Below are 24,105 nucleotides of genomic sequence, written 5' to 3' on the forward strand. Positions count from 1 at the left end.
ACTACCTTCCAATCCATCCTTTATCTAAGCGGGCTTTTACGACATAGGCCCACAAACTGCATTGGCAGCCCACATTATTATTATTATATTATTATTTTCTTTTCTTTCTTAGATACCCAATAGGCCAATGGAAACTAAAGTTTATTAGAATCATTCACTCTATATATGCAATTCACATCTTAAAATATTTAAGTAATTAATAATAATTCTTTATGTTGCGTCAATGAAATCAACCAAAACAATGGGAAAGAAAAACGTTCTTATTATTATTTTTAAAATAAATAAATAAATAAATAATGAGTAGGTAAAATGGATGATGCATATAAAGAACACGACAATTTTTTATTTTTTTAAAAAACGTGGAATTCAATTTGATATTTTCTAATCCATCACGATCGACTTTTACTCAATTATTGCATCCTTAAAATATTTTTTTTTATTTATTAAATGATTGAGCTAGCAACAAGCACCAGTGGTCTAGTGGTAGAATAGTACCCTGCCACGGTACAGACCCGGGTTCGATTCCCGGCTGGTGCATCGATTTTTGCGATTTTTGTTTTTAGCTGTTTAGGGTTTAGGGGTAAAAGAGAAAGGGAATTGGTTTGGAAAGAAGGCTGAGTTGAGAAAGGTGAAGGACAGACATTCAGAGACACAGACAGAAGCAGCAACAACTCTCGCACGTGGGAGAAAAATTAAAAAAAAAAAAAAAAAAACATAGTGGGGACAGGGTCAGGGGCACACGTGGGAGGAGAGAATATGTTTTGTCGTTTGTGGAAAGGGGAAACAGAGGGAGTGGGCCTCGCAAGGATTGGGCATTGGATTTTTGCAAAATAGGAAATATTACTTTTCTTTTGTAACTTTAATGGAAAAAAAGCTATGCAATTTTCCAAAGCATCATTTTGTCACATCAATATCCCTTCCATTCTATTCCCTCCCATTTCTACACCCTTCATTTCTCTATTATTTTCCTCCAAATTTCTTCCTTAACTCCCTTAACATGCTTCATAATCAACATAATCGATAGAATTAACGACACATACATTCAAAAAATTTCACGACACCTGAAAATTCATATTACTAGTGGTTTCAATTTCAATATTATATTCCTAAATAATAGAGAACACGATTCAAATTGAAGCAATCTACTTTGATTCGTTTTATGTTTATTATCATAATAGTACATATTCATCTAACTCAAGACGATAATGCGATAATATTCTTCCATTAACTAAAAATTCTAATTTTCTTCCGTCTCTAATCAAATATAGAATCATATGTATTTGTCAACTAAGCCAATAAAATAAATAAAGAGGGAGAGAAGGTAGTAATGAGCAAGGTTGATGGATTTGAAAGGAAAAGGCGAAACAAAGGGTGTCCCACTAACCATACCAATTGGGCGGTGTGTGTTTCATTAGTTTTGTTTTGGTTTAATGGGCTACATTCGGCTTTCAATATACAATAATTTTAGATTAGGGTTGCAAAAAGGGGTGGGGGGCAAGTGTTTATGAAATGAAACTTAGTGTACAAATTAAAGTAAATGAAATCAAGTTTTTATGTCTGTTTCTTCATCTCTATCCAATCTCCTTTTGACCATAATTGGGATTGCTTTTTGGATGTTTCAAATCCCTTCTTCCCCACACATTAATGCATATCTTCAACACAGTCAATGCTCAAACAAGTGGCTAGGGAAAACCATATCTATTAATATCCATATATATATATATATATATATATATATATATATGTATTTGGGTACAACAATCAAGCTTAATCAAATGGTTTGGTGAGATATTGAGGTCATCCATGATGATAATATATGCTAAACCCTATTTGCTAATATAATATTGTAATCACATTTTAACACCATACCCTAATCAAACTCACCATCTTCTCACCATCTTCCTATTGCTTGACCGACGCTACCCCTAATCTATCATCTTTCAGCTTGTGTTTCTATATATCATCTTAATTTCTGTATCATCTTTAGTTAATTCATTGGATGCGAATAGAAATAGACGAAAAGTAGTTCGGTGATACAATGCTACTTTAATTTCGTTCAAATTGTTTGCTTCATTTTGTCATTTCTCATTTGTCAGCTTGTGTTGGGTCGTTTATTGGTATTTAATTAGCGTTTCTCTTCCAATTTAAATATTCAAATATATGTTAGGTGAGAATTCAAACCTTCCTATCAATCAATTAAGTTTTTTTTTTAATCATCATATTCTCAGTATCAATCTCATTTAGACTTGGACTCCATTCAACTCATTTACTATTACACCCTCAACCAATACTCAACTTCATTACATCCAAAGTATACAAATTCAACTCCCTCAATCAATACTCAACTTCATTACATCCAAAGTATAGTTGTATGAACATGGCTAAGAATGCAAATGAAAAGTAACAACAACATTGTAATTATAATGCATGTAGAAATTAATAGCTAGAATTAAATACAACTTGTAATGCTTTACAAATCTCAAATCAAATTATGTATTAGCCATAACATAAAAATAGCGAAGAAAAAACACACCACAACTGAAAAGACAACCCATTTATCTTGTTTATTTATCAATCCCAATCACTAAAAAAAAAAAAAAAAAAAAAAAAAAAAAGAAAACAAAGAAGAAAACATCCCTCCTTTAATTCTCTCTCTCTCTTTGTTTTTTTTGTTTTTTTTTTTTAAATTTTCATCAGCAACCCTAATTGTTGAATAGATCATCATAATCATATCATGTTCTTTGTCTAGTTAGGCTAAATGATTTGAAATTTCAATAGGGTGGCCGGACATAATCGTACCCGTCGTGCCCAAGCTGAACTCCGTTGGGCATCATATCCGGAAGTAAATTATAGAGCGGCAAAGTCGGTTCCGGCATCCCACTTCCCATCTGCCCTCCTCCACTGCCTCTAATTTCCGGCGGTGGGCTTCTCGCACCGCCGTGTGAAGCGGAGCCACTGCCAACTTCATGGTCGTCGGGATCTTCAAGAGGCAACCTTTCATATGTCGCATTAGCAAAAGTAGCAGCAATTACCATAATGGGTCCAGCAGCTACAAGCGACCCAACGACGCTACCGCCGACAACCTGCCCTTGACCGCCGGACAAGTAAACGGTCAGGCCAGTGGACCCAGGTGGGGCCGGACCAGGTAAAAACGCGCCGGTTAAAGAAAGAATCTCGAAGCTTCCTTGGAGTGGCATTACGGAGCCAGGGGCAGCGGGCTGACGCAAAGTGACGTTAGCAACCAAACCCGTTGCACTGAGAACACAGACGCCACGCTGGCGTTTACGGGCGAATTGAGCGATGGAATCCGCCACGTCAGACCCCGCAGCGACCTCTAGGACGTAGCTTCTTAGGGCGTTGGGACTGTCACGCGTGACGAAGATAGGCGGTTTGGGTTTGTTCTTAGATCCAGGTGGACGACCTCTTGGCCTTCGAGTTCCAGCCTCGACCGCCCCTTCTGTAAGCTCGTCACGGTTGTTGTCGTCGTCGTCGTCGTCGTCTCGACTGCCGCTTCCACCGCCGCTGTTTTCATCGCTTTGTTTGTAAATGGGCGAGTTGATTGCTGTGGGGTGATGATGATCCACTCCCGACAGCCCCACCTGCGTTGTCCACCAAGGATTCGCCAGATTTCAATTAATCGATCCCTCAATCTAAATTTTTTTTTTTAAAAAAAAAAAAAAAATTGATTAATTCTGAGAGAGGAGAAGAAAATGGAATGGAGGAGTAGCAGAGAAATAAGAATAAACCCAGAGATTATAATATTGTGCAAATTTTGGGCCTATAACAACCAAACAAATTAAATTATTTGATTCATCTATTTATTTATTTATTTATTTATTTATTTATTTATTTATATAAGTGGAAAACGTAGTCTTTGTTTATAATATTTATATATTATAAAAGAAATGGTGTGATGATCAGCACTGCTTTTAGGGGTTCTTGGAAATTAGGGTTTGGTGAGTGGCGTGCGCGTGGGAAGGGGTGACCTAAGACAACCCACTTTTGTTTTTGTTTCTGTTCTTCTCGAAACAAGATAAATGGGCCTTCCCTCCCCCCATTATCCTCCTCTTTTATTGGCCCATTTCTTACCCACTTTCACTCCAATATCCAAATATTACATAACTCAATTTACCTAATACAAAAATGTTAAAGTAAGTTCTGGGGATGGAATCTTTGTTTTTAGAGGAAGAAAAAAAAAAAAAAAAATCATTTCTTTTCAAAAAGGAGAAGTGACAGTAAGTTGACCAATTGATATGAATTTAAAAAAATGAGGATAAGATTTGAAAAGCTTGTGTGTTTATTAATAACTAGACTTCGTTTCTCGCGTGATTCGTTATCGTTTCTTTATTATATGAATTAAGTTGGAATCACCCCCACACAATTTTCAAACAATTACAAAATGGAAAATTCAATCCTTTATACATACACATTGTTTCATGGATTAAGTATATATATGTATATATTCAAACTGGCACAAAGGGGGTGCCCATTTGGTGTGATCCATCCTACAACGGACACGCCGGGTGTTGCCACTTGGTAACGGTTAGCCCTTTGGTCTCTTCCCTCGCCTTATTCTCAGCCGTCAACAACACATCCTGGCTTGAATTACCACAAGGTGAAGCTGATACAAGAGGGGTCAACAAGGGTATTGCCACGTTCCAATTTGACGCTCGGTTTATCACAATGGACGCCGGAGATTGGCTTTGTAGCCGTGTCGGCGGGGTGTTTCTTCTCTCTGAACCAGCCATTTTTTTGTCTGAAGATCGGAGTGGGTAAGTAAACACAATTGTTGAAGAAGCTTAGAGAGAGAGGAGTGAGTGATTTCTCAGATTCAGGTACGGAGATTTAAGGCTTAAGAGAGATTGGTCAAAATTCAAAGGTTGAGTTGGCCATGTCATTGACTGTTTCTGAAAATCCTAAAAAAAGAGTTTGGTTTACCGGACACCTGAAATCTCTATATTCCACGTGGAGACGTAGGATTCGGTGATGCTGGACTAATTACTTACGTGACCAATCATGAACACGTGTATGGTCTACATTTAGCGCTTTAATTGGGAATGGTTGGCCAATCGCTGTCTAAAAAAATAGACTTTTTTGGTGCTGACTTTACACAAAATGAGGGCCATGCTCATTGGACTTCTAATCTTCTGATGCAATAATATAATATTTACCACTAATTTCCACGTAATATAAATGAATAATAAGTTCTGTTCATCTAAAAAAGCATCTTGACCTCTTCAATCCTCGCCGTCCAAATTTCCTCGTCAGTGAGGGCAGCGTGGACTTGTTGCATCCATTCCTCCACGGTGTCCTCTCCACGTGGTCAAGTCCATTACAAAATTTGACTTTTGACTTTTGATAAACTTTGACTCAGTTTCTTTATAACGTCAAATTTTTTTGACCAATTGGGCGCTTCGTGTTTTCGTCTCACTGAACCCACTCGATATTTTTTTTGTTCGAAAATTCTATTGACATGACTAAGTTAAATGAAATGGTATAATATACGATGCATTAAAGAATCGATTAGACAAAATTAAAAATTTGATAGTCGAATTGGTTGGGCCTTAACGCTTCCCTTGGTGTTATTTATTTACACAACAAAAAAGTTGAATAGACCATTTGCATGAAACGACATGTGCACTCTAGAGAAGCGTGGCAGTGTCTTCATCCTGACCCTCACCGGCGACAACGAGCACTGGATCGGCCCCACCTTCATTTCCTCCTTCCTCTCTCTTCTCGCCCAAGTCAAGTCCCAAGCCACTCGCGGTTCAGTCCTCCTCACCACTTCCCATGGCCGCTTCTTCTCCAACGGCTTCGACCTTCCCTGGACCCTAACCGCCGCCTCCAAATCCGCCGCTACAGACCGCATACTCCACCTCGTCCACATCTTCAAGCAAGTCGCCGCCGCTCTTCTCTCTCTCCCCATGCCCACCATCGCCGCTGTCTCCGGCCATGCCTCCGCCGCCGGTTTCATTCTTGCTCTCTACCACGATTACCTGCTGATGAGGCGCGACAAAGGTTTCCTCTACATGAGCGAGGTCAGTGGTTATTTGCCTTTTTTTTTTTCTTCTTATTTAAAATTTTTATATTTAACTATTAATTCTTTTAAAATTTGAAATGTTTCATATCCAATTTTTTTTAAAAAAGTATATTAGTTGATTAATTATTTTAAAAATCTTGAAATTACATTTTCAAATTAAATAGTCGTAAGTAATATACATACACTTTATAATTTTGACACATCAACTATTAGTTAATTTCCATTATTTATTTTAATTGACAATATATTTTATAAAATAATTTTACATTTCAAAATTTTTTAGACCAAATTTAAATTTCGAATACATAATTAAAAAATTTCAAAATTTAAAGACACAATTAAAAAATAAATTATAAATATTGGTGGTTCCTAAATTTTTAAAATTATAAATTTAGTTTATCAAATTTTAATTTGTTTTTTAAAGTCGAATTAATTTTTAAAATTTTAAAATTTTATTGACCGACTAAAAAAGTAGTATCATGTTTAATACCATTAATATGATATTTAACATCATATTAAACTAGTGCTATCATGTTGGACATTGGCATTAATATCATATTAAATTCACTAATATCGTGTTAGGTTGGCATTAGAATGAAAAAAAGAAAAAAGAAAAAAGGACATTACCATTAATATTATATAAATTATTATTGAAATCATAAGATAGCCACTAATATATTTGTAAATTTTGTATTTTGTATTTTGTAGTTAATAAGTTAATAAACTATTAATATTTTTCCTAAATTTTGATTTATGCATCTAAAATTTTAAAATATGCTTATCAATATTAAATAAGAAATAAAAGTTGAAAAGTTTGAAATAACTTCTCTTTTTGAACTTGAAAAAATCCATTAAATAATCAAAATAAAAATATTACTTGTTTGAAGTTCATAAAAATGTTTATAATTTAATTAGTTAAAATATTTATAATTTTAGCAAAAAGGTTGGACATTTGGTAGACAATTTAAAAATAAAAATTTGAAATTAAGGGATTTAATAAATAAAAAAATAAAACTGTATTTCATGATTTCATAGACGTGTTTGATAGTATATTTATAAATTTTATTAATGAGCTTAATAATATATTTACAACCCATAAAATTAGTTATAATTGTATACCAAATATTAGGTGGAAAATAAATTATTATTAATTAACTTAGGCACACTTTTATTAAAAATGTGTATAATTAATGTTTCGCGCTATTCTATTGTTAATTTAACAAAAATTAATTGAATATTAAATTATTGTTTTACAATATCATATCATTTATAATCTATTATATTATACATTATTTTCTTAATTAAAAAAATTATCTATTTTTAAATATAATTAAAATTATTAAAATTTTTAATTCAAAATTCAAACCCACTAAATAGTTTTTAAAAGGGCTCGTGCAAAATGGAAGTTGGTTGAACTTAGGGTGTACACCCAACTTGGTAACTTGAGAAGGGTTGGGTTGGATTTAAAAGGATTTTGGATATGAGTTGGTTCGTTTTTTTGAAACCTAATTTGGATTGAGTTTGTTCAATTCAAAATTCAAATTATTGGATCAACCCGACCCAACTTGAGAACTTAGAAAAATAAATAAAATAGGCCCACGCCTACGCAGCCTAAGCCCATGAGTCATCGTCTGCTTCTACCCCTACCTTGGCGTGGCTACACTTTGCACACTGTTTCTTTTAACTATCTATCTCTGTGTGGATTGTCTCTCTGTCTCTCTCTCTTCTCTTTGACTATGAGTTCGAAATTTTGTCGCACAGTCTCATGGAGGGTTCGTCCTCGTCCTCGAGGGTGACTGGGTAAGTGAAATGAAGTCTCGGCTCTCGCATTCGCAGTCTCACACACTCACATCACAACGTTAGTCTTGATCGTTCGTCATTTGACTCCTCTTGGCTCTCTACGTGTGTCGTTGTTCGACTTTTTACTCTTGTCTAGTCTCTATGTGTCATCAAGCGTCGATATCACTTGTCTCTATTTCTCTGTTGGATTCTCTTCTCAGTTCCCATTTCTCTGCTCAAATTTGTCTCTATGTTTTTCGTCGGACCTCGTTGCTGACTTTCTCTCCACTCGACACTTTGTTTCACTTCTGTCGGACTTCTCCACTCTGTATTTGTCGTCGGACTTCTCTGCTTAATGCTCCGACCTAAACCCAACTCAAAAATAAAGGATTGAGTGGTGAAAATTTTCGAGTTAGGTTGGATTACCAATCAAACCAACCTGAACAATCGTGTTGGTTTAAAAAAATCTCTCAACCCAACATAATTGGAGAACATGTACAAATAGAATCCTCAATATTCACAAAATAGCTACTAAACACTTCAATATTTTGACTTTTTTGAGGATTTGATATTGCATGCATCCACAAATTTGAAAGTAATTTAACAGTGAGCTTGTAATCAAATCACCATTTATTTATAGTGCCATGAACTATGTGTAAAACTCAGAGTCGAGTGACTATGAAACATTGACATTATAATTTGTTCATATGCTTGACAAGATTGACATGGGGTTACCTTTCCCGGATTACATTGCGGCGTTGATGAGGTCAAAGATCAGTTCAGCTTCGGTCCGGCGGGACGTGCTGCTGGCGGGGATGAAGATCAACGGTGAAACAGCGACAAAGTTGGGAATTGCAGACGCTGCGTACAACGACGAGGAGACGCTGATGGATGCGGCGGTGGCAATGGCGGAGACGTTGGCGAAGAGGAAGTGGGATGGAGAAGTATACGCAGAAATTAGAAAGAGTCTGTATCCTGAAATGTGTTTGCTGTTAAATGAATTGAATGCAAAGATGTAAACAGGCGAGGTAAAGGGAAGTGTAGTTGCATTCGATGCGTCGTTTTGGTGGATCCCGTCACAAAATAAATTAATAACTCTACTAAATCATTTTATCTAAATGGTTTGTTTGGAGAGACGTGAGTAACAGTATTCTATTTTACATGATGATGATATGTGACTCAATATTAAGCGAGAAGGATTGTCCTTTTGATTTACTTTTGATTTACTAGGTGAGAAGGATCTTAATGATGATTTAATATGCTTTAACATCTTGGACATTATTTATTAGAGAAAAAAAAATTTATATTTATATTTGGTATGCTATTTATGTAGTCTAGTGGTGATAATGAATTGAAGGAAAATTTTGAATTGGAAGAAAATGTTGATAAGATTGAATAGTCTATGAGTCCGAACGCTATTTTATTTTTGATTTGGAGATAAATAGTGTGGTGATATTTGGTTGAGTGCAGAGGGTAGGATTAGAAGAACAACCTTCCAAAGATGTGCACGGTCGAGAAGCGGGGCAATCTCTTCATCCTAACTCTCACCGGCGATGACGAGCACCGCCTCAGCCCCTCCTACATCGCCTCCATCCTCAAAGCTCTTTCCAAAGTCAAGTCTGAAGCCTCTTCAGGCTCCGTTCTCATCACTACTTCCCATGGAAAATTCTTCTCTAACGGTTTCGATCTCTCCTGGGCTCAAGCTGCCGGCTCTGTTTCTGCCGCTGCCGAACGCCTCCACCACATGGTCCAGATCTTCAAGCCCGTTGTCGCCGAACTCCTTTCCTTCCCTATGCCCACAATCGCCGCCATCGCCGGTCACGCCGCCGCGGCCGGCTTCTTATTAGCTCTCAGCCACGATTATTTGATCATGCGGAGCGATCGAGGCGTTCTGTACATGAGTGAAGTAGATCTAGGGCTAACTCTGCCCGATTATTTCTCGGCGCTGTTTAAATCGAAGATCGGCTCGAGCTCTGTCCGCCGCGATGTGTTACTGACGGGAATGAAAGTGAAAGGCGAACCGGCGGTAAGGATGGGGATCGTCGAATCGGCGCATGAAGGCGCGGACGGCGTCATGAAGGCTGCCGTAAGGCTCGGGGAACAGTTGGCGGAGAGAAACTGGAACGGTGAACCCTACGCGGAAATCAGGAAAAGTCTTCACCCTGAGATCTCTCGGCTGCTTGGATTGCCGGAAAAGGTCTTCTCGATTTCTAAGCTCTGAGAATCGGAAAGTAATTGTTCATCTCAATTGGCAATTGTGCTAATTTATGATGCGAATTTCATGATTAGTAATAAATTTCCTGTGCCGTCTTTATTTTTAAATCCATTGTGTTTTCTCGTAATCTGAAAGCTGTGATGAAGAATTTACATTGAGGGATGACCGGATAATTGTTCATCGGGACGCCAACAGCCGGCAACCGTCTGTGAAAATAGCGATGTTGCCGGTCCTATTGGTGTCTATTTGTTCGGCCTGAAGTTTGAATTCTTTTTTTAGTATGCAATCACCATAGCCTTAAGCATGTCTATTGATAGCAGTTGAAACCAATGAGTTTATATAATTGAACGTTTAACATTAATCCACATACTCATTTAAAGCACATGATTAGGCTTGGGCTACCTGCCTAACATCACATCACGTGAATAGATTTATTTACCACTTTTTAGCACCATAAAATATGCAAATTTGAACCTTCAATTTTACTCTAGTTATCCCTATGTACGAACAAAAATTCAACATTTTTGTAAATAGGGATCAAAATTTTGATAATAGGAAGATTAAAATGAACCAAATTTGTATAGTATAGTATTTGAGGGTTTTTTTTTTTTTTTTTTTTTTTTTTGGGCAAAAAGCTACTTTTTCTTGATGATGAATGGACTAAAGATATTTTGTCACATGCATTAAAGTGGAAGATAAATTGAGGAAGATTTTGAGTTGAGTTGAGTCAAGAGTGGAGGCCAATTAATTTAGCAGTGGAAAATGTGCACAGTTGAGAAGCGAGGCAATTTCTTCATCCTAACTCTGACCGGCGACGACGATCACCGCCTCGGCCCATCCTTAATCAACTCCCTTCTTAAAGCCCTTTCACAGGTTAAGGCACAAGCCACCCCTGGTTCAGTTCTCATCACAACTTCCCATGGCAAATTCTTCTCAAACGGCTTCGATCTCCCCTGGGCTCTTGCGGCCGGCTCCATTTCTGGTGCCCGTGACCGCTTAAGCCACATAATCCAGATCTTCAAGCCCCTCGTAGCCCAACTCCTTTCCCTTCCTATGCCAACCATTGCTGCCATCGCAGGACACGCCGCTGCCGCTGGTTTTGCATTGGCGCTCAGCCACGACTATTTGATTATGAGGAGCGATCGGGGCGTACTATACATGCGTGAGTTGGATCTGGGTCTTACACTGCCGGACTACTTCACGGCACTGTTTAAGTCCAAGATGGGTTCCAGTTTGGCTACGCGAGACCTGATTCTGAGGGGGATGAAAGTGAGAGGTGAAGCGGCGGTCAGAATGGGCGTTGTGGAATCGACGCACCACGGCGAGGACGGCGTCTTCAACGCTGCAGTGCAGCTTGGGGAGCAGCTGGCGGCAAGAAAGTGGGACGGAGAAGTGTATGCTGAGATCAGGAAGAGTGTGTATCCTGAGGTGTCTGAGGTGCTTGGGTTACGGGGGAAGGCCATATCCATTTCTAAACTATGAAAACTGAAAGTAAATATAGTATGAATATAAGTTCCCGATGCCATCTGTATCGTTTTGGATCTCATCAATACAATTGGCTGACAGAAATTGGAATCTCAGTTGCGTCATGTATCCAAGAAACAAATTCCCATCTATAATATGGAATCAAAACCTGTGTCTTTTTTGTTCTAATACATACCTATGTGTCTTATAAAAAAAATGCAGTCTTCCCCATTCTAGCAAAGTTCAATATTCACCAAAGATATTGCAAGGGCTTGGAAAATTGTTTCTTTTAATCAAAGAACACACCGCTGCGGCCACAAAATGAAGAAAGAGTGCCTCTGCATCCGATCAGAAGTATTGTTAAATGCCCCCATGTAGGACATGTCATGCAAAGAACTTGACCTTCTTGGAAACATTGACTTTCCAAAACCCTTTTAAAGGATTAAAAGAAGAACAAATATCTGGAGTCCCTGGATGGATAATGGTATAAGCTAGAAGAAGGATTAAAGCAGCAACATATAAAGCCTACATATCACATAAAGGCCCGAGGAAAGCCAATGTTGAAAGTAAAGGACGGAGCCAAAGAGGAAATGATTTGAAGGTAGAGGCTCAAGCTCAAGGAAGAGAGATGATAAAGCCGAGGGAACGTTAAGGGACAAAGGTCTATTATCTATTCCCAGAAATGTGGGAATCAGCATGAACTATTTGCCATTGATTTTGATGGGAAATAAAGGCCGGGGGTGAAAAATATGTAAAGACAAGGGAAGCTTTTTTATTAATTTCACTTCTTTTTTATTAATAATGTCAGTGCTCGCATCAAGGCCCAAGCTTTGGAGACATCAAGGAATTTTCTTATTAAGCTCACAAAAAGAATCAAAACGTGACCTCTAGGCAAAGGAGACCGTGGGCCTTACCCAACAGGCCACCCCTTGGAGCTAAATAACTCATTTCACTTGTTTTTATGATGTCTTGATTATTCAAGCAAGATTCACAAAATGATAAAACAGAAAAATAGTAGATGTGAAAAGGGGTCTAAGATGTACCTCGGTTGTCACATGTTTCTGAGACCACCAGAATAGCAGAATACAAGTTTCTTTCACTATGGGGGATATGCAGAGTTTCTATCAAAATCCAGTCCCAAATAGCATGCAAGTTCTCAAGTACCTGAAATGTACCAGATAAAACTTCAAAATAAAGTAATGTTCCACGGCTGTCAAATGTAGAGTAATGTTGTGAGATATTCAAATGACCCCTGCGAATAGGGCGGTGCAGGCAATATGGCTCACTGTGTGATATTTTAAGAGAATCCTCACCGCAAATAAACTGTCTATATTTGATTACACTAGAACTAAGCTCTTTGGAATCAGTATCCACAATGCTGGTCCAAAGACTCATGGTTCACATCCTTGGGGCTTGAACTTTCTGCAAAAAACAACTTATGGATATAACAGAACAACACATGATGTGCTATCAAAATACATTATTGAATCAATGGTGGCGAGGGCAAAAACGCAGAGTATCTGCATGTACTCAGAAAGAAGAATTTTAAAAGAAAAGCCAGATACATGCAACAGATCTATCTTGTAATGCATGTTAAAGATCTGATGACAATAAAGAATATGTAGACTTATACAAACAGTGGAAAGAACACACACAACATGTCAAATTATATTTTGTCATTAGAGGACTAGTGCAACACACAATACCCATGAAGAGTAATTTCAAATTTCAAAATTTATTTTAGTTTTATGAAGAAGATTGAAGATTTATTTTTTGCCTCATGCCTCAGGGTTTTATCAAAATTTCAGGATATAAGAAGTGCAAGACACGTCCTAAACACTTCCATGCTTGCTAATGGTATTTGAAAAGGCACAGAAAGAACTAAATGATTATTACCCACAGCCACTGATGAAGTAGGGTCCCTCTCATGTACGTCAGTCCAAGTAAATACAGTATCCTTCTTGCCATTATGCATATTATGTCCGTCAGCTCGTCCCATCTGCAGACCATTCGCAGCAGAAGGAATAAACCCATTGTTTTCCATTGAGTTGCATTTAATTAATCCTCATGCTTCTTTTTGAGAACTATTAGTAACCATCCAGGGGGCTAGCAGTATAGCTAAATTTTAGAAGTTGTTTTGAATGATACAAATTAGAACTTTTTTTTTTTTTTTTTTTTTTTGGTAATAGACGAAATAGAATATGGATACAAGAACCAATGATGTTAAAAATTGCATGCCCTGCAAGGAAATTTCGGATTGTGGATTGAAAAAGTGAAGTAGTTTATCTTCTTGTAAGAAAAATTCCAATGAGATGGTTAATAACGTTTGGTAAACTCAAAGGCATTCTAGATAGTCTCTTTAAATAAACAGATAATTTGATTGTCAAGTACATAGAGCTACTGCTCCATCAGTCCAAAAAACCACTTACCAGTTTGCTACTCTGCTTGCTTCAAAAGTATGACACAAAAGAACAGCACATGAATAGACGATAAGTGAGATTCAAAAAGTGAACTAAAATGGTCTCCTAATTATATTATACAAGAAAAAAAAAATGATATAGTTAACGTATGCTTCTACTTCCTCTTGCAATTTAGTTGATCTAAAGGAGCACAGAATAGTTTATTACACGTTTCTTTTAATCCTTCAAACTAGAATGCTATATGCTCAAGAAATGCAACATGAATGCTATCTTCTACCACACGTTGTGTATCAGACATATTTACCTGTTTCATATCTCTATAAAGTATTTGTTTCCATTCAGTTGAATGAAAAACTTCACTTCAGTGAATCCTAGCCCTTCTTAGAGTATAAGAGAAAACCAAGAATGTGTTTTCAAGTTGCAAATAAAATGCAGCCAGATAGAGTTCATTACTGCAATAAAATAAGCAACAGATCTTAATCAACTTCATTACCACTGAGTGCAGATAACAATTTCGGTTAATGTTGTAGACGTCTTAACACGAATTCTAAACCTGATCTTGAACATTTCTTTTGAGCACTTGATTGGTACAACGAGCAATGCAATGAGGAACATTAAAAGGAGCATCCTGCAATGCAAGGCCAATCCTAATATTTGCAGATCCTTTACACCCAAAGAAATACCGTAATAATTAGAGCGTACAAAATATGATTAGCTCAGTGAAAATTTGGAATTTGCGAGGATGAGAAGGAGAAGCAGAGGCAGAAAACAAATATGTACGAGAGAGACGAATTTACGGTACCTGGGTTTATGACTACCAAATTAGAACCTCGATCGGAAATAAGTTGTGAAGGCACAACTGATTTCAGGTAATCCTGTCGGTGGAAATCCAAACAAACAGTTCAAAAAGGGTCGAAATGAAGATGAAAATACAGAGCTCAGCTCTTTGCCCTTACCATGGCGAAGGCGTTCGTCTTGCTGCAGTCTGCAGGTGGCACACCTCAAATTGGCGCTAATTTATAACGTCCGGTGACCCGCCGTTAACGCCGTAACCAGTTCCAGATTTCTTTTTCATCTTTTTAATATATACCAGGGTTAAAAGAATTAATCCTTATATATATAAGAATTAATCAATTTAATTTAATATATATATATTTCTATCTAATTAAAAAAAATAAAAATCAATTTAATCGATGAGACATATATCTTAAAAAAAAAAAAAAAAAAAAAAAAAATCTTCTTCCCTTTGTATTAGATTTCCGTAGTAACTCCTTAATTAAGGGTATATATCTCAACGGTGAAATTATAATTTTTGCTATTTAATATATAAGTTTCATATTTCTTGTATTGGCTAGTGTTTAGATCATTCTTAGTTTCTCAAAAAAGTGATATTAATTAATTTAATTTCAAACTAAGAATTTAACTAGGTGGAATTAAAATTAATGCGTAAAGGGCAGAGTTTTCTTTTTTATTTCAAAAAAAATGATGAAGATTTGGATTTAAAATTTTAAAAAAGTTATGGATGCTTTTAACTGGATTATTAATACGAATTCAGACTCAAACCAATTCACACTATACTAATACTATTACTAAGTTGATGATTCGATTCTTCGTTAAAAAATGAAAGAAAGTCTATGAAAAATGGTATCTTTCTTTTCTCTCGAGCACAGGCGCAAAACTACAAGGACCTGTATGCCACCGCTCAAATTGAATAATAACTCATCAGAAGACAAACAATGAAGCAAAGTAATTCGAGAAAAAGAAAACTACCGAACTACAAGAGAGTAGAAAACTTGTTTGTTCCAATGGTGAAACTATGTGTATACCTAAGAACTGAATGCCAGAGCAAATTAATCCGATCGCCAAACTGTTGCTTCTTCAACAAATCTAATATGTTTTAGTTTTAGATGTCTTCTTCTTCGAGTGCTTCCTTGGACCTGTGGTCTTCATCCCTAAGAAGAAAATCAGAGCACCAAAAAGTGCAATGTGCTGCAAAGAAAATAAGATTCCATAAGGTTTAGTAAATTAAGATGAATGATATGAACCCATATGGGGAAAAACAAGTTACAAAGAATATGGACAAACCTGCAAGAAATCACTAAACAACAGGATATCGAAGATAGGTTTCTGAGGGCTATAGTTGAAGAAATCATACAGAACCGGTGTGATAATAGCCAATTGCAGAAGCTGAAAGAGAAGGCAATAAGAGAAGTCTTCAAAGATGTGCATAAATTTAGAGTAACAAATTTATTCTTGAGGCTAAAATTAAGAACATGGTGAATCCATACCAGGAGATAAGCTCCAACTCTGCTGCCAAAAACAAACAGAAGGCCTCCAATCCCTTTAAGAGATAAAGAAATGGCAACCAAGTGTCTGACCTGCAGAAAATTATCAAAGTTTGAAAAAGAAAAGTTACAGAAGACTCATATTGTCCACACTGAAGGTGAAAAATATTGTCTTACATCAATCTCAGGTATCGCTACCCCCAGCTTGGATGATAAATTTCTCCTCAAAACAGCTACTTTTAGAGACAACTCCGCGGCTGCTGGCCCACCATTATGGCCGAACTCATTAAACCTAAGCAATGGATGTATGTGAAGTCTTTAAAATGGTTTCCACAAAAATTGTGCATCCGGTAAACAAAGCATTGCTCGAGATATTCATACATGTACTTTATAAACACAGAGTGACAAACTCTTTCCTTGACATTTAGATGAGAAACCGAATTGTTGAAAGTGCGAAAAATATTTATATATAAGAACATGGAGGTAAAAGGCAGATCGGAACCCAATTGGTTCAACGATTCGATGAAGAAAAAAACATCTAATGTGCACGAAAAATTGCACAGAAAAGTTTACAACAGGATTTCCCCTTGTTTTCTTTTTCATATCGTTAGTATTTGAACCAGACCTCGACTACTCTCATAGACAACTGCCTAACCTTATTAGGTTCGGTGCAAAGAAAATTCATAGAATATTCAACTTAAGTGATGATTACTATGACTTGAACCTATTCTTTCTAAGCTCTTTACTAGTTGCATTGGTTCTCATTGACTGCTAATTCAATCAGTGGCAATTGAATTATCCCATCCATGTTGGTTGAATTTCTCCCTGTTAATCAGTATTCAAAGGGAGTTCATTTCTACCACATTTCTGCTCAATATCAAATGTCAAGTTTATTACTATAGAATTGAAATAAAATTGGGGATCTTCAATGCAATTTGTCTTCTATCCCCTCATTTAACATAGTTGATTCAAGTTTAAAAGGATAAAACCAAAGCTTTATCTCCTACAGAAATAAATGTACCTGTAATTATATTCTTCATATCCTAACCAACGCCTGGAATTAAATAAAACTGATGGCTTCTCATGAAATCGGTTTAATTCAGTCCTCCAGTCTCATCCAAAGCCAGAAAATGTAAATTTCAGATATATAATGGTCCGTAATCTCTATGAAAATGAGAAACGAACAATGTAGGAATTATTCATAAACATCAACCCATCGCAAACTACGAAACAAAGGATAGTGGATGGTGCCCTAATAAACCTCGGCCATTTGAAGTACTTGCGCGTAAGATATATGTAGAAAGTTCAGCCAGACAGAATTCCATAACAGAACACAACAGCAACACAATCATCACGCATTTACAAACAGTAACGAGAAAACAAAAAATTCGGGAATGCAAGCAACAAAACCCTAGAACGATAGAAGACTCGAAGCGGAAGATACATATGGATTGAATGGATTAATTAAACGTCCAATGAATCAGAAGATTGAGAGATGAATATGAGATAACCATAGAGAAATAGAATAACTTACATCTGCCAGGCGGAGAGAATGAAGATGGAAGCAAAGAGGACACGTCCAAGGAAGGAGAAGAACCTCATGTTTCTCAATTCACCCTGTTGTGGATCGGCAACTTCTTCGCCTCCGGCTGGACGATGAAATTGCTCACAGTTCCTTATAAATGGGCAGAAACGACATTTCAAGCTGTCAAATTCAAATTTAAAAGGTTAAATTAGAGCGAAAATACTCTCAATTTGATTAAATTTAAAAATATTTTTACCATTAATTTATAAGTCAAATATTAGCCCCTAAAAGTTACCATAATAAACCTTTTAAAAAAAAAAAACATTTTTATTTTTTAATATATGTATGAAAATGGTAATACCTATCCCCCTCTCTTCTATTTTCTCCTATTATATTTTTATTTCTTTTAATAAGTTTTTTTTTTTTTTAAAGCAAAATGGCAAAGGATTGACTTTAATAATATAATAATAAATGTATTGACTTTATTGCCATTAGGTTTTTAAAAAGATAAAATTTTGAATTTTGGGACAATATTATCTAATTTCGAGCGAAGCATATAATATAAAAATTAACCCACGTGCTTATTTACATTATTCTAATCCTAAATGCATTATTCTACGACAACCTTGGTCATGCTTAGGAAAAAATAAAATTAATTTCTTATCCTTATATTCAAGTGGATTAATTAAAATATGATAAATGGACTATTTTATCAACGTTAAAGACCTAAATTACTTTAACCACTTAAGGCGTTCCTTCGATTCAAGCCCAGAGATCGGCTATGGCGGTCGCAGCCTCAACAGTCAACGGATTCAGCCTCACTCCGGTATCCAAAGCCGACGAAAACTACCACAGACCCACTGACCTTAAAGCTTTCGACGACACGAAAGCCGGCGTCAAAGGCTTAGTCGACGCCGGAATCACCGAAATTCCACGTATCTTTTACAGCCCACCGGAGGATTTTAACTCCGATGATGTTTCCAGCGAAACCCAAATCCATATACCAGTGATTGACCTCGACCTTATCGACAAATCCACCGTCGACAGAGTCAGAGAAGCTTCAGAGAAATTGGGTTTTTTCCAGTTGATTAACCATGGGATTCCGGTGGACGTTCTTGAAGAGATGAAAGATGCAGTTCGGAGATTTAACGAACAAGAAACAGGATCAAGGAAACAATATTACACTCGTGACCTCACGATGCCTTTGATTTACAACAGTAATTTCGATCTGTACTCTGCTACGACCACCAATTGGAGGGATACATTTGGGTATATAAGTGCCCCAAATCTCCACAATCCGGCAAGCCTGCCGGAAATTTGCAGGTAACTGTGGTGATAATTTTGGTTTTTTAAAACCTTTTACTAACCAATGAAGCTCTGTTTGAAATTTGCAGGGATATTCTAGTGGATTACTCGAAACGAGTGATGGAGGTTGGGAAATTACTGTTTGAATTGCTGTCGGAAGCTCTGGGCCTGAACCCAAATTATTTGAACGATATAGACTGCAACGAAGGGCTTGCACTTGTATGCCACTATTACCCACCATGCCCACAGCCGAATTTGGCCATCGGCACATCGGAGCACACTGACAATGACTTCATCACTGTGCTATTGCAAGACCACATCGGCGGCCTACAGATTCGGTATGAGAACAAGTGGGTCGACGTGCCCCCGGTCGACGGAGCTTTAGTCGTGAACATCGGAGATCTTATGCAGGTAAGTTTATGCAAAAAAAAGAATGCAGCTAATAATTATGTGCCCTCTAATTCAATTGGGGTTTGAGTGCAGCTAATAACGAATGACAAATTCAAAAGCGTGAAGCACAGGGTTCTTGCAAACAAGGAGGGGCCGCGAGTGTCAGTGGCTGGAGTCTTTTCGACGCTTTCTTTTCCAAACTCGAAATTGTATGGACCCATCAAGGAGTTGTTGAGTGAAGATAATCCTGCAATATACAGAGAAACCACTGTCAGAGACTTTAGTATCCAGTTTCGTTCAGTTGGCCTTGGAACTTCTACTTTGCAGCATTTCAAGCTGAGTGAAGCAGATGCTTAATTCTGGGTGTTCTCTGGTTGATTGAACTCCTAATCGTAATCATAATCGTAATCGTAAATCTCTGTAGCTCAAAAACTAAATCGAAGCTTGTTCCGATGACACACCGTCGATGTAAGATTGTAAGCTGAATATGAATAAATTAAGACTTAGCTTGATATTATAAAAAGAAAATAGATGAGCCGTTTAAGTAACAATTTTGATTTGATTTTTTCTTTAACATTTTTAACCACAACCACAAACTTAGTGATTGGCATATTTGATTGATTTTTTCTTGAACATTTTTAAAACCACAACCACAAACTTAGTGATTGGCATATTTGAATCAATAATGAGGTAGCAACATAAGCTCGTAGTCGTGAGACAACAATTATGTAGCACTTGTTCTAACTTAGTGAACAAATCAGTTGTGTGAAAAACGAATTTTGAAGCCAATTTCAACCGTGATTGAGTATCGAGTCACGTCTGATAGAAAATGAAAAACTAAGCGCAATCTGAAAAGTAATTTTATAGCCTAAAAATGAATAAATAACAACCATAACATTTATAGCATAATCCAGTAAGAAGAATTAAAAATTAGTAGCCATCTCATTTTGAGACATTTTAAAAGAGATATTTTAGGCATGGTATGGTTGGTATATACATGATTCTGATGAAAATAACTAAAAATGGATTTGAATCAGGCATAAGTCATAGAGAATACATATGATCAAAGATATCCAACCATAAATAACTTGACTTGTATAAGCATGATCCAAATCGGACACCTCTTAGTCAAGTGAAAAGGAGTTATTCATATCCACTCATTCAGTCAAAATTGGAAAATTCATTACCAGAAGAAAACTAGAACCTCGAACGAAGCTTCCCATCATTAACAGTATCCCTTCTGCATTTATATGCAACAGCTGCCACCACCGATCAAGGCACTTCACAATTTTGAAAAGATTCAGTTCTTTTGATTTGAATTCAATCCGTTCCGTCGAAGCCAAGAGAATGGACAATGACGGTCGCAGCCTTAGGATCAACGGAGTCGATGGAATCAACCTCACTCCGTTATCCAAGGCCGACGAAAACTACTACCGACCCACTGAACTCAAGGCTTTCGACGACACTAAAGCCGGCGTTAAAGGCTTAGTCGACGCCGGAATTACCGAAATTCCCCGTATCTTTTACCACCCACTGGAGGAAGATGACTCCGGCGAAACCCAAATCCGTATTCCAGTGATAGACCTCGAAGGCGTCGCCAAAGATTCACTCAAACGCAAAGACATTGTTGAACAAATCCGTGAAGCTTCAGAGGAATTGGGTTTTTTCCAGTTGATTAACCATGGAATTCCGGCAAGCGTTCTTGAAGAAATGAGAGAATCTGTTCGGAGATTTCACGAACAAGACACGGAAGTGAAGAAACAATTCTATACACGGGACCTCATGAAGCCATTTGTTTACAATAGTAACTTCGATCTATACTCTGCAGCGACCACCAATTGGAGGGACACCTTTAGCCATGCTAGTGCTCCAAACCCTCCCAATCCACAGGACTTGCCGGAAATTTGCAGGTATATGTGCTGATTTTGAACCAAAACAAAATACTCTGTTACTAACCTCTGTTTTGTGCAGAGATATTCTGGTGGATTACTCAAAACGGGTGATGGAGATTGGAAAATTACTGTTTGAATTGCTGTCGGAGGCTCTCGGTCTGAACCCAAATTACTTGAACAACATAGGCTGCAGTGATGGGCTTGCATTTGTATACCACTATTACCCTGCATGCCCACAGCCGAAATCGACCATTGGCATATCCGAGCACTCTGACACTGACTTCATCACAGTGCTGTTACAAGACCACGTCGGCGGCCTACAGATTCGTCATCAGAACAAATGGATTGACGTGTGTCCTGTCGCCGGTGCGTTAGTCGTCAACATCGGAGATCTTATGCAGGTAAGTCTGCAGCATCCTCCCTGTTTCGACGCACATATGGATCGCCAAACTATGTCGGACACCCTTTAATTAAATTGGATTTTTTGATGCAGCTAATAACAAATGACAGGTTCAAAAGCGTTAATCATAGGGTTGTGTCGAAACATGAGGGTCCGAGAATATCAGTGGCGGGCATTTTTTCGACGCTTGTTTTGCCAAGCAACAAACTTTATGGACCCATCAAGGAATTGTTATCGGAAGAAAATCCTGCAATATACAGAGAAACCACCGTCAGAGACTTCAGTATCCAGTTCCGGTCGGACGGCCTTGGAACTTCTACTTTAAAGCATTACAAGCTGAATCAAGCAGAGATTTAAATTGCAAGGAAATGGACGAAGATCATAACAGTTCTTTATATCATCCGTTGTAATAATTTTCTTTCAGTTCCACTTCGCTTTATAGTAATACTTTTGTATGACTTTACGTTAAATTTCAATAATAAAATTGTATCAGATTCTTATCCCAAATCTCATGAATATTTTACCGGCTGCCTGAGTTCGGCGAGTCCCCTGTTCCCGGTGAAGCCCAAATGAGCATTCCTGTGATAGACCTCGAAGGCATCGACAGAGGTTCATCCAAAATTGTATCAGTTATTTTAATCCTTGAATTCATTTGAATTTGGAGTTGAATGGCGTCTGGGTGAGATGCCAATGACTTTAAGATTGTGATGCAATTTCCATTTGTTTAATCTGAAGTCAATTCCCGAGTGCTAAACTGCGACACGTAACCATGTAAGGCCTTCCTCTCTTTTTTCCTCTCCAATTCCCCTTTTGCTCATTCAATCTTACGATTTCCCAACACGCCGCTACGCCATGAATGTTCATCAGCTTTCTGCAAAACCACTTTCGAGTCCCGGTAATCCCTCATCAATTTCTTTGTAATTTCGAAATCGATTCAACTCCTCGATCTCTTTCTTTGTAATTTCCTTTGCCGCAACTTTTTGGTTTTGGGGTACTCTGATTTTCTCGATGGTGGAAGGGCGTTCTTGAGTTTCTTCGATAGTTATGAGAAGATGGGTGATTCACTGGATCGGATTTTGAGAATTGGAGGTTTCTGCTGAATTTGGGAAAGAAGAAGATGAGGGATTTTCCAGGGAGTCCTGGGACTGTGATGGGGCTAATTCTGAGGATTTTGCAGTTTGTTTTTGCTGCTGTCTCGATTGCTTGTATGGCTTCGACTGCTTACTTCTTCAAATTCACAGCTTTTTGGTTTGTGTTCTTTGCTCCCTTTTTAGTTCCTCTGTTTCACTTGAATACAATCTCATGATTCTCCATGCATCTAATTAGTTCGATCTTAGTCTTATAATCAACCCATGAAACTACGGTCAACCTTGAACCATCCCCTGTGATAAAGCAAACTGGTTGTTTATTATTTGCACCACGAGCTGTTTAAAAGGCTCAAACTGTAGCAATTTCATATCATATAGATGTTTCATTGTACCTTTCCTTGCCACAAGTACTGAAAATGACTATCTTTCGACAATTTGGATGATCAAAGTTCAAGATTTGGGGTTCCTGTTGATTGCTGACAATGACCAAAAGTATCCATCTGCATAGAGCATTGAAAATCAGTCAAGAAAAATGGAGATGAAAACATGTGCAGTTCTCTAATTGGATATTCTTTTAGATTACCTATTTTCTCCCACCATAGCCTTGAGACCAGTCCATCTTGTTGCAATGTTCCAAAACACATAGGATTTCACATAAAGAATACTTCTTGTTCGATGTTCTTACCATTTATCCTTTGTGCAGCTACCTGATAGCTTCATTGGGGTTGCAAATCACCTGGAGTTTTGTGCTAGCATTAATCGATGCCTATGCACTGGTAAAAAACAAAGCCCTCCAGAACTCTCTGCTCATTAGCCTCTTCGTCGTCGGGGATTGGGTAAGTCTCCATTAAACTTTTTCACCGACTTTTTTATGCACAACTCTAAGTTTCATGTGTCATGTTGCAGATTACAGCAACATTGACACTCGCAGCAGCCTCTTCTTCTAGTGGGGTAGCAATACTGTATTTCAACGACTTGAACATCTGTGGTTTTATTGGGGAATGCCAAAAATACCAACTCTCTGTCGCCTTTGCATTCCTCAGCTGGATAACTGTTGCCACTTCTTCTCTTATCATGGTCTGGCTATTGGCATCCAGTTAAACCGTTTGTTGTACACTCAATTTCAAATGTTGCACAGTTTTTATTTCATCGATTCCAATTTCGAACTATCAAATCCTACTCATTTGATCCATTTTAATCTTCTTTTTTAACATTTAAGTTCTTCCCCTTCATGAGATAAAATCTCGAATGGTCAATTTCTTTTTTTCTTTACCAACTTGTGAAGTAAAACTGTTACAAATT

The 24,105-nt window shown here is 37.4% G+C and overlaps 8 protein-coding genes, 1 long non-coding RNA gene and 1 other non-coding gene across 10 annotated transcripts; 7 read left to right on the forward strand and 3 right to left on the reverse strand.

Annotated features, from left to right (window-relative positions):
• Positions 1–466: 466 nt before the first annotated feature.
• Positions 467–537, forward strand: TRNAG-GCC (transfer RNA glycine (anticodon GCC)). Its single transcript has one exon. It is a non-coding gene; the product is annotated as a tRNA-Gly (tRNA).
• Positions 538–2,280: 1,743 nt separating this feature from the next.
• LOC111790297 (AT-hook motif nuclear-localized protein 20) lies at positions 2,281–3,629 on the reverse strand (the record flags this gene model as incomplete). The annotated part of the gene is made up of 1 exon (XM_023671158.2): positions 2,281–3,629. A coding segment is annotated over one exon (858 nt), but the record flags the coding sequence as incomplete, so codon positions are not given.
• A 1,920-nt stretch (positions 3,630–5,549) lies between these two features.
• On the forward strand, positions 5,550–9,016 carry LOC111789632 (enoyl-CoA delta isomerase 2, peroxisomal). Its single transcript, XM_023670265.2, has 2 exons — positions 5,550–6,038; positions 8,539–9,016. Exons 1-2 carry the CDS (start codon positions 5,634–5,636, stop codon positions 8,836–8,838), a joined length of 705 nt encoding a protein of 234 aa, XP_023526033.2. The 5' UTR covers positions 5,550–5,633; the 3' UTR covers positions 8,839–9,016.
• Positions 9,017–9,190: 174 nt separating this feature from the next.
• LOC111789633 (enoyl-CoA delta isomerase 2, peroxisomal-like) lies at positions 9,191–10,141 on the forward strand. Its single transcript, XM_023670266.2, has one exon. The coding sequence runs from the start codon at positions 9,321–9,323 to the stop codon at positions 10,038–10,040; it is 720 nt and encodes a 239-aa protein (XP_023526034.2). The 5' UTR covers positions 9,191–9,320; the 3' UTR covers positions 10,041–10,141.
• Positions 10,142–10,662: 521 nt separating this feature from the next.
• On the forward strand, positions 10,663–11,689 carry LOC111789923 (enoyl-CoA delta isomerase 2, peroxisomal). The gene has a single exon (XM_023670648.2). It carries the CDS (start codon positions 10,797–10,799, stop codon positions 11,514–11,516), a length of 720 nt encoding a protein of 239 aa, XP_023526416.2. The 5' UTR covers positions 10,663–10,796; the 3' UTR covers positions 11,517–11,689.
• A 285-nt stretch (positions 11,690–11,974) lies between these two features.
• LOC111789924 (uncharacterized) lies at positions 11,975–15,023 on the reverse strand. Its single transcript, XR_002814417.2, has 5 exons — positions 14,875–15,023; positions 14,721–14,793; positions 13,395–14,581; positions 12,812–12,920; positions 11,975–12,662 (listed from the first exon to the last, which is right to left on the reverse strand). It is a non-coding gene; the product is annotated as an uncharacterized LOC111789924 (long non-coding RNA).
• A 528-nt stretch (positions 15,024–15,551) lies between these two features.
• On the reverse strand, positions 15,552–17,908 carry LOC111790139 (uncharacterized). Its single transcript, XM_023670971.2, has 5 exons — positions 17,738–17,908; positions 16,381–16,495; positions 16,207–16,296; positions 16,004–16,105; positions 15,552–15,907 (listed from the first exon to the last, which is right to left on the reverse strand). The coding sequence occupies exons 1-5, from the start codon at positions 17,803–17,805 to the stop codon at positions 15,806–15,808; spliced, it is 477 nt and encodes a 158-aa protein (XP_023526739.2). The 5' UTR covers positions 17,806–17,908; the 3' UTR covers positions 15,552–15,805.
• Positions 17,909–18,506: 598 nt separating this feature from the next.
• LOC111790137 (1-aminocyclopropane-1-carboxylate oxidase homolog 1) lies at positions 18,507–19,950 on the forward strand. The gene is made up of 3 exons (XM_023670968.2): positions 18,507–19,051; positions 19,123–19,444; positions 19,517–19,950. Exons 1-3 carry the CDS (start codon positions 18,510–18,512, stop codon positions 19,778–19,780), a joined length of 1,128 nt encoding a protein of 375 aa, XP_023526736.2. The 5' UTR covers positions 18,507–18,509; the 3' UTR covers positions 19,781–19,950.
• A 678-nt stretch (positions 19,951–20,628) lies between these two features.
• Positions 20,629–22,222, forward strand: LOC111790136 (1-aminocyclopropane-1-carboxylate oxidase homolog 1-like). Its single transcript, XM_023670967.2, has 3 exons — positions 20,629–21,333; positions 21,395–21,716; positions 21,809–22,222. Exons 1-3 carry the CDS (start codon positions 20,771–20,773, stop codon positions 22,070–22,072), a joined length of 1,149 nt encoding a protein of 382 aa, XP_023526735.2. The 5' UTR covers positions 20,629–20,770; the 3' UTR covers positions 22,073–22,222.
• Positions 22,223–22,448: 226 nt separating this feature from the next.
• On the forward strand, positions 22,449–23,995 carry LOC111790140 (CASP-like protein 5B3). The gene is made up of 3 exons (XM_023670972.2): positions 22,449–22,963; positions 23,507–23,639; positions 23,710–23,995. Exons 1-3 carry the CDS (start codon positions 22,833–22,835, stop codon positions 23,902–23,904), a joined length of 459 nt encoding a protein of 152 aa, XP_023526740.1. The 5' UTR covers positions 22,449–22,832; the 3' UTR covers positions 23,905–23,995.
• The last annotated feature ends 110 nt before the right edge of the window (positions 23,996–24,105 follow it).

The sequence above is a fragment of the Cucurbita pepo genome, chromosome 3, assembly GCF_057944985.1.
Source record: "Cucurbita pepo subsp. pepo isolate OVF chromosome 3, ASM5794498v1, whole genome shotgun sequence".
Classification (NCBI taxonomy): Eukaryota; Viridiplantae; Streptophyta; class Magnoliopsida; order Cucurbitales; family Cucurbitaceae; genus Cucurbita; species Cucurbita pepo.

Bases quoted from the DNA above. Each gene is read 5' to 3' on its own strand.
- LOC111790137 (XM_023670968.2), top strand. From the start codon at position 18,510: ATGGCGGTCGCAGCCTCAACAGTCAACGGATTCAGCCTCACTCCGGTA. The intron at 19,052-19,122 runs GTAACTGTGGTG...TGAAATTTGCAG, and splicing joins AGCCTGCCGGAAATTTGCAG to GGATATTCTAGTGGATTACT. The intron at 19,445-19,516 runs GTAAGTTTATGC...GTTTGAGTGCAG, and splicing joins ACATCGGAGATCTTATGCAG to CTAATAACGAATGACAAATT.
- LOC111790136 (XM_023670967.2), top strand. From the start codon at position 20,771: ATGGACAATGACGGTCGCAGCCTTAGGATCAACGGAGTCGATGGAATC. The intron at 21,334-21,394 runs GTATATGTGCTG...TGTTTTGTGCAG, and splicing joins GACTTGCCGGAAATTTGCAG to AGATATTCTGGTGGATTACT. The intron at 21,717-21,808 runs GTAAGTCTGCAG...TTTTTGATGCAG, and splicing joins ACATCGGAGATCTTATGCAG to CTAATAACAAATGACAGGTT.
- LOC111789923 (XM_023670648.2), top strand. From the start codon at position 10,797: ATGTGCACAGTTGAGAAGCGAGGCAATTTCTTCATCCTAACTCTGACC.
- LOC111789632 (XM_023670265.2), top strand. From the start codon at position 5,634: ATGTGCACTCTAGAGAAGCGTGGCAGTGTCTTCATCCTGACCCTCACC. The intron at 6,039-8,538 runs GTCAGTGGTTAT...ATGCTTGACAAG, and splicing joins GTTTCCTCTACATGAGCGAG to ATTGACATGGGGTTACCTTT.
- LOC111790140 (XM_023670972.2), top strand. From the start codon at position 22,833: ATGAGGGATTTTCCAGGGAGTCCTGGGACTGTGATGGGGCTAATTCTG. The intron at 22,964-23,506 runs GTTTGTGTTCTT...TCCTTTGTGCAG, and splicing joins TTCAAATTCACAGCTTTTTG to CTACCTGATAGCTTCATTGG. The intron at 23,640-23,709 runs GTAAGTCTCCAT...GTCATGTTGCAG, and splicing joins TCTTCGTCGTCGGGGATTGG to ATTACAGCAACATTGACACT.
- LOC111789633 (XM_023670266.2), top strand. From the start codon at position 9,321: ATGTGCACGGTCGAGAAGCGGGGCAATCTCTTCATCCTAACTCTCACC.
- LOC111790139 (XM_023670971.2), bottom strand. From the start codon at position 17,805: ATGAGGTTCTTCTCCTTCCTTGGACGTGTCCTCTTTGCTTCCATCTTC. The intron at 16,106-16,206 runs GTATGGATTCAC...CTTCTCTTTCAG, and splicing joins GAGTTGGAGCTTATCTCCTG to CTTCTGCAATTGGCTATTAT. The intron at 15,908-16,003 runs GTTTGTCCATAT...TTTTCTTTGCAG, and splicing joins TGTTTAGTGATTTCTTGCAG to CACATTGCACTTTTTGGTGC.